The sequence below is a fragment of the Balaenoptera acutorostrata genome, chromosome 3, assembly GCF_949987535.1.
Source record: "Balaenoptera acutorostrata chromosome 3, mBalAcu1.1, whole genome shotgun sequence".
NCBI lineage: Eukaryota > Metazoa > Chordata > Mammalia > Artiodactyla > Balaenopteridae > Balaenoptera > Balaenoptera acutorostrata.
In genome coordinates this window covers 38,090,200-38,107,426 of record NC_080066.1, presented here as the reverse complement: position 1 = coordinate 38,107,426, position 17,227 = coordinate 38,090,200, and the positions used below count along the sequence as shown (strand labels likewise).

The window sequence follows — 17,227 nt, the reverse complement described above, 5'->3', positions numbered from 1 at the left end:
CTGAATTTTCCATTTTGGCAATCATAATCTTATTTTCAAGAGCTCTTATTGATTCTCTGGTGGTTCTTTTCTTTTTTTTTAACTGAGATACAACTTACAGTATATGGCACAAGTCTTAAGTGTGCTGCTCATGTATATAAATGGATATACAAGTATAATCACCACTCAGATCAAATTATCACTTTCTCATCACTCCAAAAAGTTTCCCTCTATCAAGAGGTCAAGCATTCCCTAAGTGCAGCCTGGTAGCTAACAAGGCCACAAATCCTTTTGCACAGATCAGTGTGCAGCTGCCAGGTGTGCCTACCACACTTCCATGAGACCCAGCCAGTAAGAGGATGACAAGCCCCAATGGGTCCAGACAGCTATTACTCACACAGACAGCAAAAGCAAGACCAACATGGTGTCGGCTTTCCCTAGTCACAGGACAGCACTGAACCAGAGGGACCAGATGACAGGCACCACGATGGTAGGTCTGTCTGTGGCTGAGAAGCCAACTCAACTGCAGTCAGACAATTTTATGACCTGCAGCTACACTCTTAAGTGGGGGGAGGAGGGTGGGGCAAGGTGGAAAGGACTACACTTAACTGAAACTAGGAAGACAGATGAGAAGTGGGCTTGTGGGGCTTCCCTGGTGGCACAGTGGTTAAGAATCCACCTGCCAATGCAGGGAACACGGGTTCGAGCCCTGCTCCGGGAGGATCCCACATGCTGTAGAGCAACTAAGCCCATGCGCCACAACTACTGAGCCTGCACTCTAGAGCCCGCGAGTCGCAACTACTGAGCCCGAGTGCCACAACTACTGAAGTCCGCCTGCCTAGAGCCCGTGCTCTGCAACAAGAGAAGCCACCCAATGAGAAGCCCGTGTACCGCAACGAAGAGTACCCCTGCTCGCCACAACTAGAGAAAGCCCGCGTGCAGCAACGAAGACCCAAGGCAGCCAAAAATAAATTAATTAATTAATTTAAATATTACATTTCCTTTATTAAAAAAAAAGATCTCATTTCCTTGAGCACCCGTAAATCCACTAGTTCCTTGATCAAGACTGTGGTCCCCCCCACTTCCCCATCCATAGCCCTCTGCTTCTTGGTAACCACTTGGCTAGGTCAGGAGAGGTGACCAGTTGTCCCTGTCCTAATTACCACTATCCTAATCATGACACTTCTCCATTGGGAACATCCCTTACAATCAAAAGAAGTCTTAAACATACTTCAAACATCTATTCCCACAATACATTCAACAATGTTATTTACAACCACTTGGGTGTGTATTAGCTTAAAAAGTCTTACCCGGGGACTTCCCTGGCAGCCCAGTGGTTAGGACTCTGCACTTCCACTGCATGGGGCGTGGGTTCAATCCCTGGTTGGGGAACTAAGATCCCGCATGCCACATGGTGCGGCCAAAAAAAAAAAAAATTAAAAGGTCCCACCCCCAAACTACCTCAATCTGTTGTCCAATTTGAGAGCTATTTCCAAATCTAGTAAGAGTGAGTTTTCAGCCATGCTGAATCCATGAGGGGGATTCCATCCAGGGGACTAAAAGGAAGTGATAGACTCTCCCATTATTGTCCAAGGGTGCTTATCAGATGACAGGAATTTATCTTGGACAGGTCACGGTTTCATTATAGCTGTAAAGACCCACTGCAACAAGCCCTGATTTGTCCGTATATTTTCCTCCTCCATATCCACTTCACTGACCAGAATGGTTGTGGCCAAAGTGGCTTGGAGCATGGGGTCAGTTGTTAACACCCAAATGGCTTCCATTCCTTGTCATCTTACATCAGAATTTGCATAGCACTCGCCTTTGCTAGTCGGATAAGCCATGCTTCTATCGTTTCATTGGACTTTTGCCCAAGTCTGTCTCTAATTTCCCTCCTTTCTTACTCATTGTAAGAGTGGATCTCAGCCCATTTCTGAGTGGCAGACTGCCCTTACTCACCAGATAGTGTTCTATCTGTAGTCACAGTAGGAGGGTGAGTAATAACCAGCATATGCTTTCTTTAACTCTGCAAGACCCTCTTTGATTTCCAACGCTAAACACCAGTGGAGCTCATTGGGGATCAGGAACAATCGTCATAGACCACTTGTCTCTGATGTCACCAAACAACTCAGCAGTAAGTGGACACTTAGTGTACGCTAAGTCCACCAGAGTTCTAGCCCACACTTGACTTGACAGCCCACATTAAGAGCACTGTCTCTTCTCCAAAAAAAGGGTTGTGACCTTATCAGCCTCACATTAAGTGCCAAAGTGGTCAAGTGGTCAAGCAGTCCCTAGGCGCAGCATGGTGGCTAACAGGGCCACAAGCATCTACTACTGCAGCCACTGGGTGGGCCTGTCACACTTCCGGAGACTCAGCTGGTAAGGAAACAACAAGTCGCAAGGATCCAGACAGCTCATTACTCACACTGACAGCAAAAGCAAGACCAGCATATTGTCAGCTTCTCACATCCCTCCCTAGTGCCGCAGGATGACACTGAACTGGAGGGACAGGTGACAGGGGTCACTCTGTGGCTAAGGAGCCAACTCTAAACTCCGGCCAAGCAGTTGTATGGCATCTGGCCTTACTCTACGACAGGAGGGGGCCTGATGGAAAGCCCTGCACTCAACTGAAACTAGAAAGATGGATGAAAAATGGTCTCCAATAATACAGGGAGTCTCCTCTCTAGGCTGCTATGTCCCCTTGCTCCAGGAATAATAGTGGTGTATTCTGTCAAGACTCAAGTCACGGCTTCCCTGGTGCCGCAGTGGTTGGGAGTCTGCCTGCCAATGCAGGGGAAGAGGGTTCCAGCCCTGGTCCGGGAGGATCCCACATGCCGCAGAGCAGCTGGGCCCATGCGCCACAACTACTGAGTCTGCGCTCTTGAGCCTGCGAGCCACAACTACTGAGCCTGCGTGCCACAACTACTGAGCCCGCATGACACAACTACTGAAGCCCGCACGCCTAGAGCCTGTGCTCTGCAACAAGAGAGGCCGCTGCAGTGAGAGGCCCGCGCACCGCAATGGGGAGTGGACCCCGCTCGCGGCAACTGGAGAGGGCCCGCACGCAGTAACAAAGACCCAATGCAGCCAAACATAAATAAATAAAATAAAAAGTTCCCTTTAAAAAAAAAAAAAAAAAGACTCAAGTCACCCTACTCAAGCCTTGCCTACATGGCCAATGTAGAAACATGCAAGGTTGTAAGGATGCCACAGTGGAGCTGTTCCCCTACATGCTCATACTGCTTCCTGTCGGAACCCCTCAGACATAACTACTATTTTCATTTTTCTATAGCTTAGTTTTGCCTGTTCTTGAACTTCATGAAATGGAATCATAAGTATTCACTTTTTCACATAGCATTTCTTTGTCAACCTGTCTTTGAGATTCATCAGGGTTGGTACATGTACTTATGGCTTGTTCTTTCTTATTCTTATATAGGCATTTGGGTCATCTCCAGTTTATTCTGGTCCAAACATCCCTTTTTCCTTCTGGAACTTCAATTACTCATATTTTGGAGTCCCACATGTTTCTTAGACTCTGTTCTTTCCATTTCTTTTTTTCTCTCTCTCTATTTTAGTTTAGACTCAATCTATCTTCAAGTTCACTAGTTCTGTCTTCTGGTTAGGGAACTAATCCTGAGACTGTGTGTTTAGTCTCTATGATTGTGACTTTATCCTTTAGCTCTATGAATTTTTTTTTTTCTATGAATTTTTAGAGTTTGTAATTTCAGAGATGGCATTTTTCAGTTCTACCTGCTCCTTTGATTCTTTTAAAATAGATTCCAACCCTGTTGAAATTCTCTATATTTGCACCTATTTTGTCCACCTTTGTCTCCGTTTAACATATTAAGCATAGTTATTTTAATTTAATTTAATTTAATTTATTATTTTTTAAGTATTTATTTATTTATTTAGTTTACTTATTTTGGCTGTGCCGGGTCTTAGTTGCGGCACGTGGGATCTTTGGTTGCAGCATGCGGACTTTTTAGTTGCAGCATGCGAACTTTTAGTTGCGGCATGCATGTGGGATCTAGTTCCCTAACTAGGGTTGAACCCAGACCCCCTGCATTGGGAGCATGGAGTCTTACCCACTGGACCACCAGGGAAGTCCCAAGCATAGTTATCATTTGTGGGTCTGCTTCTACAGTTTATTTTTCTCTTGTGTATTGGCCCCATTTTTCTCCCTTTTTGCATGTTTTATAATATTTGAGTGTATGTTGCATATTGGGTATAAAAGAAAGGTAAAATATGATGTTATTCTCTTCCCCAACTTCTCCCTGAGGGTTCCCAGAGTAGCCAGTTACCTTGATGTAATCAAGCATTGAGCTGAGTTGGGGCAGTTATAGTTCTGATAAAACTCCGTCCTCCTCTGGATCGCCCCTGTCCTCTGAGATTTAGGAAAGCCTGGCCAGTCTCTGTCTCTTCCAGCCCTTCAAGTGCTGCTTTAATGAGATTTTGAGGTTAGCTCTTTAACCTCCCAACCCACACAGGTTCAAAATCTGGCCAGTGGGACTTCCCTGGTGATCCAGTGGTTAAGAATCTGCCTTCCAATGCAGGGGAGGCGGGTTTGATCCCTGGTGGGGGAACTAAGATCCCACATGCCGTGGGGCAACTAAGCCTGAACACTCTAGAACCTACGTGCCACAACTGGAAAGAAGCCTGCACTCCGCGACGAAGAGCCCGCGTGCTGCGGCTAAGACCCAATGCAGCCAAAATAAACAAATAAATAAATATTTAAAAACAACAACAACAAACAAACAAAGTCTGGCCAATATCTTGAGGGGGAGACCAATTATTGTTTGTTTCAGGCCTCCTCCCTCTAAACACCTGCCTTTCCAGCCCAGCCCCTTCCTAGTTGCCCATACTGCTCCAGAACTCAGCAAATGTTCCATGGGGGAAAACTGGCTTTGCATTTTGGGTTCCTCCAGGTACCAATCCATAGCACTGTCCCTGTAAGCACCAGAAACTCCATTTCTTTTTTTCCCCAGTACAGCCTTTCTGTTTGGGACAATTCTGATCATCAGAGATGTCCCATCTCAGCAAATGTCTCAGGGAAGAAAACAACTGCCCATCATCAGTTCACCTTGAAGGGGCTTTCTCCTCCTTGAAATTTTAATTCATATGGTCTTTCTTTCTTAACACCCCTCGCCATTGTCTTTAAAAATTATTATTTTCATCTTACATTTCCTCCTAGTTGTTGCAATGGGCGTGGGGACCTGCAGAGACCTACCACATCCTACCCAGAAGCAGAAGTTCTTCAGTTCTGCTTTTTACCACTTCTAAGGGAGATACAATTTGAATTGTTAGTGTTTTTACTTAGTCACACTCTAACTTGATTTCCTCTTGTTGAAACAAGTATTGTCTTTTATCTCTTTGAAAATAGATATCAACTACTTCATGGCCATTTTATCTCAAAGTTCTTACTGCTTTGCTCTTTGGTGCTATAAATCTTTCCAGGTTTCTGTTTTTCAGTCTATTCATACTTGTCTTCTTCTTCTTTTTTTTTTGGCCGCACCATGCAGCATACAGGACCTTAGTTCCCTGACCAGGGATCGAACCCGCACCCCCTGCAGTGGAAGCACGGAGTCTTAACCACTGGACCTCCAGGGAAGTCCCTCTTTGTCTTCTTGACCTTCACTGTTGCTGCTAGAAAAGTTTCACATAACTTTGTAGGTTTCAGGGGAATTTAAGGGAGGAGGTGAGGGCTCCCCGCTCTGCTACCCATTGCTCAGTAAACTTGTCTTGAGAGATGGGAATAGTTTTCTTTCTCTTCAGCTACTCCAGTCCCCTTGGAGTGGAACTCTAACTTCCCCTGACACTCTCCTCTTCCTGTTTCTCATGTGACTGTGGTACACAGACATAGTGTCTCTGACATTTATAAGCTAATGACTTTCAAACCTCAGTTGCCAGCCTTTACTTCCATCTGAGCCTCCAGACTTATATGTCACACTTACATCCCCACAGGCCCCTGAAACGTAACATCTCCAGACTCACCGTACTTCTTGCAGCTCTGCTCCTCTGCCTGGGATCCTAATTCAGAAATAACACCACCATCTGGTCAAGAAGCCTGTATATCATCCTGATCTCTCTCCCTCTTCCCCAAGTCGCACATCCAACAGCTACCAAACCATGTCAGTTCTGCCCTGTGAACACTGCCCGTCCTCCTCCTTCCCCATGGCCACGGTAAAGGGCCTCTATTCCTTCTAAGACCTGCCCTCCAGAGGAGTGCACATGCCAAGAGCACTTGATGGGCACAAATGGTTTTTATTATTTCTGCCTGGAAGAGGAATCCCTGGCAGGAACAGGGATGCACAGCAGACACAGAGCTGCATCCCTGCCAGCAGCATAGATACCGCTGGCTGGAGTCCAGGACGATGAAGAGCTGTCCAGCGGCGTGACCTGGAGCTGGTGAGGAGGTATAATCTTGCCTGCAGAGGCCACTGGCTTGAGAAGTGGGGCCCCAGTCTCACCGATGCCGCTTTCGGATACTCTGCAGCTCCTGGTAGATGGTGCTGAAGCTGGGTCGCTGCCCGGGCTCAGAGGCCCAGCACTGCTCCATGAGTCTGAACACAGCATCGGGGCACAGCTCGGGGCAGGGCAGGCGGCCCCCTGTGAAGACAGGCACAGCACACCAGGCATGAGGAGGGGGTCTGAGGGGCCCTGGTAGCCCCTGGGCCATGCCATGAGCAATGGGAGCTGCTTAAGGTACAGTGTTCTTAAGGAGCCCCTTTTCTTCAACAAAAACACAGAGATTCTAATCTCAAGCCATCATGTGCCAGTTGTGTGATCCCTGCAAACCTCAGTGTTTCCTTCTGTAAAAGGGACCTATTAATCCCGACCTCACATGTTATGAAGAGTAAATGAAATAAACGATGGCCTGACACACAGCAGGGTTTCACTGGATGGTAGCTCTAGGATTATTCTTACTCTGCCTCAGTGGGAAGGATAGGGCGTTAGGAGGCCTGGAGGAGTCCAGCTGGAGCGGTGGGAAGAGGGCTTGGCTCTGAGGCCACTGTCACACTGCAGGGTTCCCTTACCCTTTTCCACAAACTCCCGAGTCTGCTGATTGCTGAGGTTGGGGTAGGGAGAGGCCCCCAGGCTGAAGGTCTCCCAGAGCAAGATGCCAAAGCTCCACACGTCGCTCTCAGAGGAGTAGCGGCCTATGAGGAGGTGAGGCGGCGTGAGTGGGCCACACCCATTGGCCAGAGAAGGGCAGGTGGCGGGACCCATGCCCAGCCTCGGGCCCTGCAGCCAGAGTGGATCAGGCCCAGGTACCGTAGTTCAGGGCCTCCGGTGCGGTCCACTTCACGGGAACTTGTCTGAGACCCCCCGAGGCTGCGTAGATCCCGTCGGCTTCCTCCCGGGACATCCCAAAGTCACTGATCTTCAGGACATTCTTCTCTGTCACTAGGCAGTTCCGGGCGGCCAGGTCCCTGGGCAAAAGCAGGACAGGGGCTCATTTAGCCAATATCCATGCAGCACCTGCCACCTGCCCGGCCCGGGCTCCCTAGACACAGCCATGAGCCGAAGCTGCCCCTGTTCCTGGGATGCCTGGTCCGTCAGAGAGGCAAACTCCACCCCCGGAGCTGGTGCCTGCTGGTGAGGGGCAGCAGCGCCTGCATCTGGGGCGGGGGCGGGGGTGCGGGTGTCGGGACTGCCTGCCGCGCCCACCCCCTCACCGGTGGATGCAGCACTTGCTCTCCAGATACTCCATGCCCGCAGCCGCATCCCCTACCATCTGCAGCAGAGTCTTCACCCTCAGGCGGGCTCCCTCTGTCCGGAGGAAGGTCAGGAAATCGCCCCCTGGGAGTGGACGGTGGGGACGGGGAGCTCGATGAGCCTTCCGGGGGGTCGGAGGCGGCGGGGAGACCTAGCCCAGCGGCGCACCCCAGCCCTGGAGGTCAGCTCACTCTGCTCACCCTGCACGAGCTCCATGACGATGTAGATGGGCTGCTTCTGGGTGCAGACGCCGATGAGACGCACGATGTTGGGGTGGCTGTACTGCTTCAGGATCCTGGGGGCGGGGGCGCAGGGCTGCTCAGGCTCCCACCTTGGCCGGGCAGGGGGTCTTACACATTCACCTCGTCGGCCCCGGGAGCCCAGGGAGCCTGAGGCAGGGTGAGAGCAGGGCAGCAGACCTGGAAGTGTGACTTTGGGTGGGTCCCAGAGCCTCAACCCTTCCACACTACGGTGGGGCGGGGCTGTGAGGATGAAACGAAGTCAAGCACTTCCGAAGTCAAGCACCCTGCCGTGCGCAGAGGAGCCCTTGTATGTGGAACCTCCAGGGGTGGGTATTTCATCACCCACCTCGCTTCCTGCAGAAACTTGGCCTTGAGGTCAGGTGGGAGCGTCTCGCGGCAAGATTTCACGGCCACCAGGGTGTTGTCCGCTCTCAGGCGTCCGCTGAATACTTCGCCAAAGTTCCCCTGAAATGGTCTGGGGCTCCTATCTGTCTTCCCTGGACTGTGGTCCTCTCCTGCACTCGGGGCACAGCCCACCTTGTCCCCACCGGCCCTTGCCTCAGTGCCCCCATGCTCAGACCTGCTCATCCCGGCTCTCTGGTCGGGGGACGAAGCGTACACGTGGGACAGGCAGGGCGAGTCACCTCTGATTTACCATGTTCACTGAGAAGTGACATGGAAATCCAACAATCACTTTTGCTGGGGTTGGTAAAGCGTTCTGGTTTTTAGGAAAGTGACTTCTTTCCTGAGTAGGTATTTTATTTTGTTTTTCTTTCTTTCTTTCTTTTTTTTAATTTTTATTTTTAGGCCACAGCACGCAGCATGTGGGATCCTAGTTCCCTGACCAGGGATCAAACCTGCGCCCCACCTCACCGTCGCATTGGAGGCGCAGTCTTAACCACTGGACCGCCAGGGAAGCCCCCTAAGCAGGTATTTTAGGGCTCATGTGAACAGAGCGTGTCTCTCTTCCCTGAGGAGGCAGGGGTTGGGGGGGAAGTGTGTGCGTGTGAGTGGGGTGGGGTGGGTGCTGGTGGCAGAGCCGTCTCTGGGGAGCTTCCAGGGCAGGTGCTTTCCCCCTGGTTTCCTGCAGGACAGCGTATGGCAGTGGCTGGGCAGGGAGTCAGGGGTCCAAGTTGGAACTCAGACTGAGGCAGGGAGGCTGAGAGTCCTCTGAGGGTGGGGCCCTGGTGTGACTCGGCCTTTGGGATGGAAAGAAGTGATACTGGGGGAGGGGAAAAGCAGGCGGCCAGGAGCCTGGCAGAGCGCACTCAACTCACCCGCCCAATCTGCTCACCCAACACCAGGTCCTCGTGGCTTAGTGCCCACTTGTCCTGGGGAAGGGAGGAGTGGGGGGGGGTGCGTCAGAAGTCAGTGAAGGGAGGGAGTGCTGAGCCCTATCAAGGACTGAATACCCCCTCCCAACGCTGTGTCTTTCATTTCTTGGCACCTTGGTTCGTTGGTCTGCAAAATGGGGGTTGGACACAGGATCACACTTAGATGACTCAGGGACCAGGCAGGGGCACTAAATGGGTGAGCACCAGCCGGGGGTGTGTGGCCCAGGGAATGGGATTGACCTTGACATTCCAAACCTAGAGGGAGGCCGGCCCCCTGGGGAGTGTATGGGACCTGGAAAGCCCTTTTCCTGGTCTGATTCTGTGTGGGCCCCAATCCTGCCACAGACTCACCTTGGGCACAGCCCTGTTCAGGATGATACCGCTCTTCTTGGTGAGGGGCTGCTGGGAGCGCAACAGGTGGTCTATGAGCAAGGGGATGCTGGGAAAGCCATCTCCTTCCAGTCGGTACAGGTTCTGCGGGGTAGGGGGAACTGGGGTCAACAGCCTCCATTGCTGAGGGGGCCTGAGCCCTGGGAGAGGAGAGAAAGAAAGAACGGCAGGGAGAAAGGGCCTGCCTGGGATGAGAGGCAGAGACCTGATGCTGCACGACAAGCCTGCTCCCCCGTCCTATGGGAGGACGCACACCTCTGTTTGGTTGCAGGGACTGGGTGGTCCCTGGGGCCCCTTTCAGCTCTGCCAGGGAGACATCTAAGACATAGCAGCTCCTTTCTACGCTCCCTGGTGAAGGGGAAAGGAGGGGAGGGAGGGGAGGGAGGGGAGGGAGGGGAAGGAAAGAGAAAGGCTGGGGTTCAGGCCCCACTCACGTCAGCATACTGGATGATGAAGTGTCGGGGCTGCCCATCCCACAGCACAGAGAGCACGTACTCCTGCTTGCCCTGGCTCTCCCGGACCAGGAAGTCCCCGGAGTGTGTCAGCAGCTCAGCCACCTCTGCCCGTGGGATGGCTCCGTGGTACCACAGCTGCTCATGCAGGGGCTTCTGCACCTCTGGAACGAGCTGCAGCGGTGGGGGGAGCTAGACAGGGACAGGGGAGGAGCAAGGAGGGGTCACTCAGCCAGCCCATCAGGGGAGGCCACTAGGCCGGCCAGTTGGGGGGTGTCCGTCTCTCTCTCATATACTCCTCATCCTCACAAACCACGCTAGTGCCACAAAGAGCCATCTGCAACCCTTGGAGCCAGCAATAAACTCACCCAGGCTGGGTGATCCCAAACAAAGCTTTTGCCTTTTCCTCCAGGCCACAGCCCCCAACCACTCCTGGAGCAGAGAGAGCCGTGGGATGACGAGGCTGCAGGTCCCTTCCACACACGTGGGTGGTGGAGAGGAAGAGGGTACAGGGGTGGCACGGAATCCCAGGGAAGAGAGGGGCTCCCCAGTAAAAGTAGCCTGGGAAGAGCCTCCTCTCTAGGGCAACCCCGTGACTAAACCCAAAGCACCGTGGTAGGAGGGGCTTAGGGGGACGTCCCTGAGACCGCTGGCCTGGCCCACCCCTTAGAGAAGGGCAGAGGTGCGGGTCTAGGCTGGGCTCCACTCACCGAGAACTTGGGGCGGAAGATTCCTGAGATGTGGCTCTTAAGGATCTCCAGGGTGGGTGTCCTTCCCCCTTCTCGCTCCTGCTCCTGAGGCCAGGGACAGACGTCAGCGGGTGGCCAGGCTTGGGGAGGGGGAGGGCGAAAATGAGGAGCGCGGCCCCGGGTGGGCGGGCAGGGCTGGCGGTGCAGGCTGCGGGTGGGCGGCTCACCGAGGACGAGGTGGAGTGGCGGTCGTCCTGCAGGAGCAGCACGGGCAGGGGCTCACCGGGGCCCAGCTGCTCCAGCTTGGCCTGCAGCAGCTCCTGCTGGGCCTGCAGCTTGGCCTGGCTGCACAGCGCTACCTGCAGCCCCTGCAGTGCCTCCTGCAGCACCTGCTTCTTGCCCAGCAGCTGCACCCTGTGGGCAGGGGCGGATGGTTGGGTGGGGGGAGAGAGGGGCTCAGCCTGCAGCTGGCGGCCAGCAGTGGGTCAGGCAGGCCAGAAGGAGGGAAGGGAAGGCCAGGAGGCTGCTGTAGGCGGGCCCCACTCACCGCTCCCGGGGGTGGGTGGTCTGCTCCTCAGTCCAGAGCTCGTGCTGCAGCTGAGTGACCACCTCCTGCCGGCTGAGCACTGTCTCAGTGGCCACAGCCAGTTCTTCTGTCACTGAGGTCAGCCTGTGCCCAGAGGAAGGGCAGTGTTAGAGCCACGCCCCTCAGATGCATCCCTGTGGGGCCAAGCAAGCCTGCGGGCTGGCCACAGCTCTGTGTGGACGGCGTCCACCCCCGACCCCGAGCCGAGCCACCACACACGTGTGCTGCACGCTTTCCACAGTCAGCTCGTTCAGCTGCAGCTCCCCGGGCTCCAGCAGTTCAGCCTCCTCAAGCAGCGACTCATCAAAGGTGACACAGGGTGGGACGTCAGGTGTGGACCTGCGGGGGATAGTGCCCGTCAGTGCACAGGCCAGCAGCCCTGGCACCCAGCTGCTGCAAGGAGGGGCTTACCCATACTGTTGCAGGAAGCCTTGGTACTCGGCCTCGGGCTGGATGTGGGCAACCGCTGCAGCCATCTCCCGGTGAATGGCCACCACCTCGTCCTGCACCAGGCTGCTAATCTCCAGGTATTCCTGCAGGATCTCCTTCCTGCCCCCAGACGGGACCCCGGGTCAGGGGGGCCTCAGGCTGGACAAGGCTAGGAAGCTTGGGGCCTGTGGCACTGGATTTGGACCCACCCTGGGGTTGATCCTCCCCACCCATCATTTACCAGTCAAATGACCACAGGCAAGTTACTTAGTGTCTCCCGGGAGTTTGTAATAAGGCCCCAATGACAGCCTATGTGCAGAGTGTGTGGTTTGAGGAAGTGCTCAGTAAATGTGAGCTACAAATGTGCCTGTCCTGGGCATAGCCCCACAGCTGGGGCTCCAGGGCTCTGATACACGCGTAAGCCATCGATGTGCTGCTGACCCCGCATTTATACCTCCCAGAGCTCCAGTCTCATGTAACTATCTACCTACTCTAAATGTCCTGTTGGACATCTACCAGTTGAAAAATGAACTGCTGGGACTTCCCTGGTGGCGCAGTGGTTAAGAATCCACCTTCCAATTCAGGGGACACGGGTTCGATCCCTGGTTGGGGAACTAAGATCCCATGTGCTGCAACTATAGAGCCCACGCACTCTGGAACCCGCAAGCTGCAACTAGAGAGAAGGCTGTACGCCACGACGAAAGATCCCGCGTGCCGCAACTTAAGACCCGACACAGCCATAAATAAATAAATAAATATTAAAAAAAAAAATGAAAAATGAACTCCTATTCTTATCTCCTGAACCTGCTTCTCCCATAGCATTCTCCATGTAGCCTCCACCACCCAGGGGCTCCGGGCCAAATCCTTGGAGTCATCCTTGACTGCTCTATCCACACCCCACTTCCAGTGCATGAGGAATTCCCACCGGCTCCACCTTCAAAGTACGTCCAAGACCTGACCACTTCTCCCCTCCATTGCTACTGCCCAGGTCCAGTGGCAGGGTCTGTGGTCTGGATCACTGCAGTAGCCTCCTGCCTGGTCTCCCTGGTCCTGTCTTGCCCCCTGAAGTCTGTTCTCAACACAGCAGTCGAACTGACCTCACTAAGACGGCTCAGATCATGCTGCTCTTCTGGTCCACCCAGAGCCAAAGTCCTCACAACGGCCTGCGGGACCCTCTATCATCCCTGGACTCCTCCAGCCCTGTGTCTGACTCTGCCCTTCCCTCACTCTGCAAAGGCTGCACTGGCTTCCTTGCTATTCCTTGATTTCAGGCACTCTCCCACCTTGTGGCCTGTGCGCCTGTGATTCCTCTTTCTGGAATGGCCCTTCTTCAAAATCCCCCTGGCTCACTTCTGCACTTCTGAGGCTTTCCCAGACCACTCCATTTAAAACAGCAAACCTGGGACTTCCCTGGTGGTGCAGTGGTTAAGACTCCACGCTCCCAATGCAGGGGCATCGGGTCCGATCCCTGGTGAGGGAACTAGATCTCTCATGCATGTTGCAACTAAGAGTTTGCGTGCCACAACTAAGGAGCTGGCGAGCCACAACTAAGGAGCCCACCTGCCGCAACTAAGACATGGCGCAACCAAATAAATAAAAATGGCAAAAAAAGAACATATGCCTTAAAAATAAATAAATAAATAAATAAATAAACCAGTAACCTCCTGCCCTGTCCCCCTGCCTCCCTATCCTCTTTTCTTTTTTTATTTTTCTCCATAGCACCTATCACCTCTAACATGCTTTCTACTTTACTTACTGATTTCCTTTTCTTTCTCCACAAACGAATGATCCTAGAGGACAGATATTTTTGTCTACGTTCTCTGCTGTATCACACAGCAGAGCCTAGAATGCTGTTCAATAAACATAATAAAACCCTGCAATAAGGGGCCCAGAATAATGTAATTTGGATGTAAACTGACTGGCCCAGGGCGTGTTCTCACGTGACTACACGCCTGTCACTTTTACAGGACTGCGTTTTCTGGACCCTGCCTCTGGGCTTCAGGGCTGTGACGGGGGTCGGGGGGTGTGGGCTTACAAGATGCACGCCATCTCCTGGTGCAGGTCCTGCAGGGACTGGAGCAGGCCGGGCAGCATGAGCCGGTGGTGGTGCTGGTGGTGTAGCTGCGCGGCCCGCACGCCCAGCACATAGCGGTTGTGGTGAGCGAACAGCTTCCACAAGCTGCGCACGTACTTGTCCTTGGCCTTGTCACGGTCTTTGTCTGCCAGGTCGGGGGAAGGAGGCGTGGGTGACAGCACAGAGGCCTGGGTAGCACCTCCCTCCCCAGGTACCTGTGGACAGGTCTGGGCTGGCTTGGGATTCCCATCCTGCCAGCGAGGGAAGCCCCGGACCTTTGCTGGCCTCCTGGTACTTGCGTCGGGCCTGGGCGCTGTCCCGTGCCAGGGTTCGGTACTGGCTCTTCAGCTTCTCAATGTCCTGGCTGTGGGTCTGGAGAGAGAGGAGAGACCAGTGTGGGACAGCAGGTCCCCAGAGGATTCCTGCCCGAGGTGAAGCCCTGGACAGGTTCTGCAGTCCAGGCGGGCAGCACATCCAAGTTCATCCTTCAGCAAGGGCCTGGAGACCTCTGGGACTTAGCCATTGCTGCTGAGGTTAAGGTCAGAGGAGTCGGGCTAAGGACAGGCCCCCAGGGGCAGCAGAGAGCTGGACTGGGCAGGCGACAACTGTCCTTCCTTGGCCTAGAGTGGTATCTGGTGGCAACTAAGGTCCAGAGGCAGGCATGTGTGCTTGGTTTAACACTCTGTTGATGCCATCTTGAAATTCTTAATAATTTTTTGACAAGGGGCCCCGCGTTTTCATTTTGCACTGGGTCCCACAATTATGTTCCTGGTGGTCAAGACTGGAGTTTTCATCCCAGTTGCCTGTTTCTGCACTGGGGTACTTAGGGCAAACTCCACTCCTCTCCTCTGAACCTCAGCTTCCCCATCTGTAACAGAGCTAAATGCACAGACTAGATCAGCCCTTTTCTTAAGGGCCAAGTGGTAAACATTTTAGGCTTGTAGGCCATGCAGTCTCTGTTGAACTTGCTGGGCTCTGCCACTGTAGCTCTTTAGTAGCCACAGATAATATGAAAACATATGGGCAAGGCTGTGTTCCAGTAAAACTGCCTGCAAAAGCAGGCTGACCCCTGAATTAGATGATCGTCTGGGAAGAGAGGAGTGGGTGAAGACTGGCCACCAGGGGCCGCTGTGGGTCTGCAGCAAGGCTGGGTTTGCACTGGTAGAAGGGGTGTGGTGCAGGCGGCTGCCCAGCACACTGAATAAGAAGGCTAAAGCACCCGCGTAAATAGCTCCAATCAAACAGCCTCTAGTCAGAGGAGCTGGGCAGGATTCAAGTGCAGGCAGACCCACTTCACAGCCCCAGTCCTTAACCTCCGAGTCAGGGGGCCACGCTGATGCCTTGTGGAGTCTCTGGGTCCCTGGGAGGAGCCAGCCTGGGCCAAGGGCGGGCAGAGTAGCCCTCATTCCTGTCACTGTCTCTCGGACCCGAGGGCCCACTGGTGCAGTGCAGGAGGTGGGTCACAGGTCCTGCGCTCCTCCCAGGCAATGGCTGGATCACTCATCCTTGTATTCCCAGCACTCTGCTCAGGCACACAGTAGGGTGACAGAAAAGGCGTGGAGAGGCCCTGCTGCAGCCCGGCCCAAGCTAAGGCAGGAAGGGGGGTGAGGGAAGGAAGCTGGGGCGTGGGCCTGTGGTCAGATACTTACACTTCTTCAGTGAGTCCAGGGGTTCCTTGCAAAACCAGCCCTTTTCAGCTCAAAATGTAGGCAGAAATGACCGGGTGAAGCCCCGGTGCCACCCACCCACCTACCTTGGTGAGCTCCTGCTGGAGCTGCTGCCACTGCTCGTTGTAGGTCTTGCGCAGCTGCTGCCGCTCCCGGATCAACAGGCTCAGCTTGCTCAGCGGCCCTGAGTTCAAATCTTCTGCGTGCTGCCTCAGCAACCGGCTCAGGCCCTCCGTCTGGCTGGTGATCTCTGCCCAGGACTACAGCATGGGGCGGGCAAGGCAGGGAGTTGGGGACAGTGGCTCCCACGCCTGGGCCTGCCCAATCTCCAACCCTCCCCAGTGGGCTCCAGGAAAGGAAGGGGCAGGCAGATCTACCCAGCACCCACAGGGCTTTGTTGGTCGAGGGCGGGAAGGGCGGTGAGGAGGCCTAGGGCCCTGTAGAATCCCACCTGACTGATGGGGCTCTGGGGGCTGATGCCCCGGCTCTGGCCCCCGCTGTCCTGCAGTGACATGTGGTGCAGCAGCCCAGCGTATTCTCTGTCACTCTTGACCCGCTGGGCCATCCACTTCCTCATGCCCTCCAGCAGCCGAAGCTCGGCCTCCTGCATCTGCTGCACTGCCCCGTGGCCCTGGGGACTGCACAGCTCCGAAGAGAAGCCCATAGTGTGGTCCTGGGGACCAAGAGAGGAGAGGCCACCACTGGGGGCAAGGCAGAAGCTGGAGACGGGCGGGCAGGACAGGGAAGCTAGGGGCTGCCGGGCCAGGAGGAGCCGCAGGCAGGCAGGAGGTGGGGGCCTGTCCCGCTGAAATGCAGCCATGGGTACAGAACACGGCCTGGGCTGGGAAAGCCCTCATTGCTTCCTGTGTCCCAGGTCGAGGCCTGGTGCCAGGGGTCTCCTTCCCAGCCCTGGAACAGAAACTTCCCGGAGCCTCCCTCCCTGGGCCCTTCCACCCAGCACCCGCTGCAGGGGCAAGGTGTGCGCAAGGCTGCCCCTGCCGGCGCCCCAGGCAGCCGCCGCCCGGCGGGACCCGGCCCTTCTGCGGCCCCTGCCCTACCTGGTCCCGTGTAGCGCTCTCTGATCGCCTGCCGGGCCCCTGCCCACTGCCTGCTGACCCCGCTCCCCGTGCCCGCCGCTGCTGTCTCCTGGGCCTTGGGGCAGGAGTTACCCGCGTGGGCAGCTGATCCTGGGGCCGCCGAGGACCGACTCAGACTCAGGCCCGCACTACCCGGGGCCAGTTCCTGATTCCGCGTTTCCTCCTCCTGCGGTTTCAGTTGGCCCCGGCCCCGGGGCGGGCCGGCTGAGGGGAAGGGGCGGGCGGGAGCCCCCGACGCCTGCCCGCCCCCCTGCCCAGTGCAGGCCGCTGCCTCAGCCGGCCACACGGCCACGGAAACGGAAGGGAGGAGGGGGCTGGGAAAGAATGGCCCAGAAGAGAGCAGCCTGCGCCCGGCACTCCCCAGGGCCCAGACAGCGCCCGGCACTCCCCAGGGCCCAGACAGCGCCCGGGAACACGGGGAACGGCCCAAGGGGGCGGCGGTGGGCGCCTGGCACAGGGCCGGGCTGCAGGATTGCGTTGGGCCGGGGAGTCTGGGGGTCCAGAGCCTGGGGGCGGGCGGGCAGTCCGAGCAGCAGGCCAGGGCAGCCCCAGAAGAGGAAGGGGGAAGCCTA

The 17,227-nt window shown here is 55.0% G+C and overlaps 1 protein-coding gene across 3 annotated transcripts; it reads right to left on the bottom strand.

Annotated features, from left to right (window-relative positions):
• Nucleotides 1–6,205: 6,205 nt before the first annotated feature.
• Nucleotides 6,206–16,958, bottom strand: FES (FES proto-oncogene, tyrosine kinase). Of its 3 annotated transcripts, none has more exons than XM_057544439.1 (19): nt 16,728–16,958; nt 16,010–16,231; nt 15,645–15,818; nt 14,167–14,263; nt 13,853–14,036; nt 11,800–11,937; nt 11,608–11,727; nt 11,350–11,472; nt 11,030–11,216; nt 10,824–10,907; nt 10,096–10,305; nt 9,623–9,745; nt 9,215–9,268; nt 8,284–8,402; nt 7,896–7,990; nt 7,656–7,779; nt 7,252–7,409; nt 7,014–7,136; nt 6,207–6,585 (listed from the first exon to the last, which is right to left on the bottom strand). In XM_057544439.1, the coding sequence occupies exons 2-19, from the start codon at nt 16,220–16,222 to the stop codon at nt 6,443–6,445; spliced, it is 2,469 nt and encodes an 822-aa protein (XP_057400422.1). In that variant the 5' UTR covers nt 16,223–16,231; nt 16,728–16,958; the 3' UTR covers nt 6,207–6,442. The 3 variants fall into 3 exon arrangements, with proteins under 3 accessions (XP_007194373.1, XP_057400422.1, XP_007194371.1); XM_007194309.3 differs by having other exon boundaries at nt 16,617–16,957; XM_007194311.3 differs by lacking the exon at nt 11,800–11,937 and having other exon boundaries at nt 6,206–6,585; nt 16,617–16,958.
• Nucleotides 16,959–17,227: the final 269 nt, after the last annotated feature.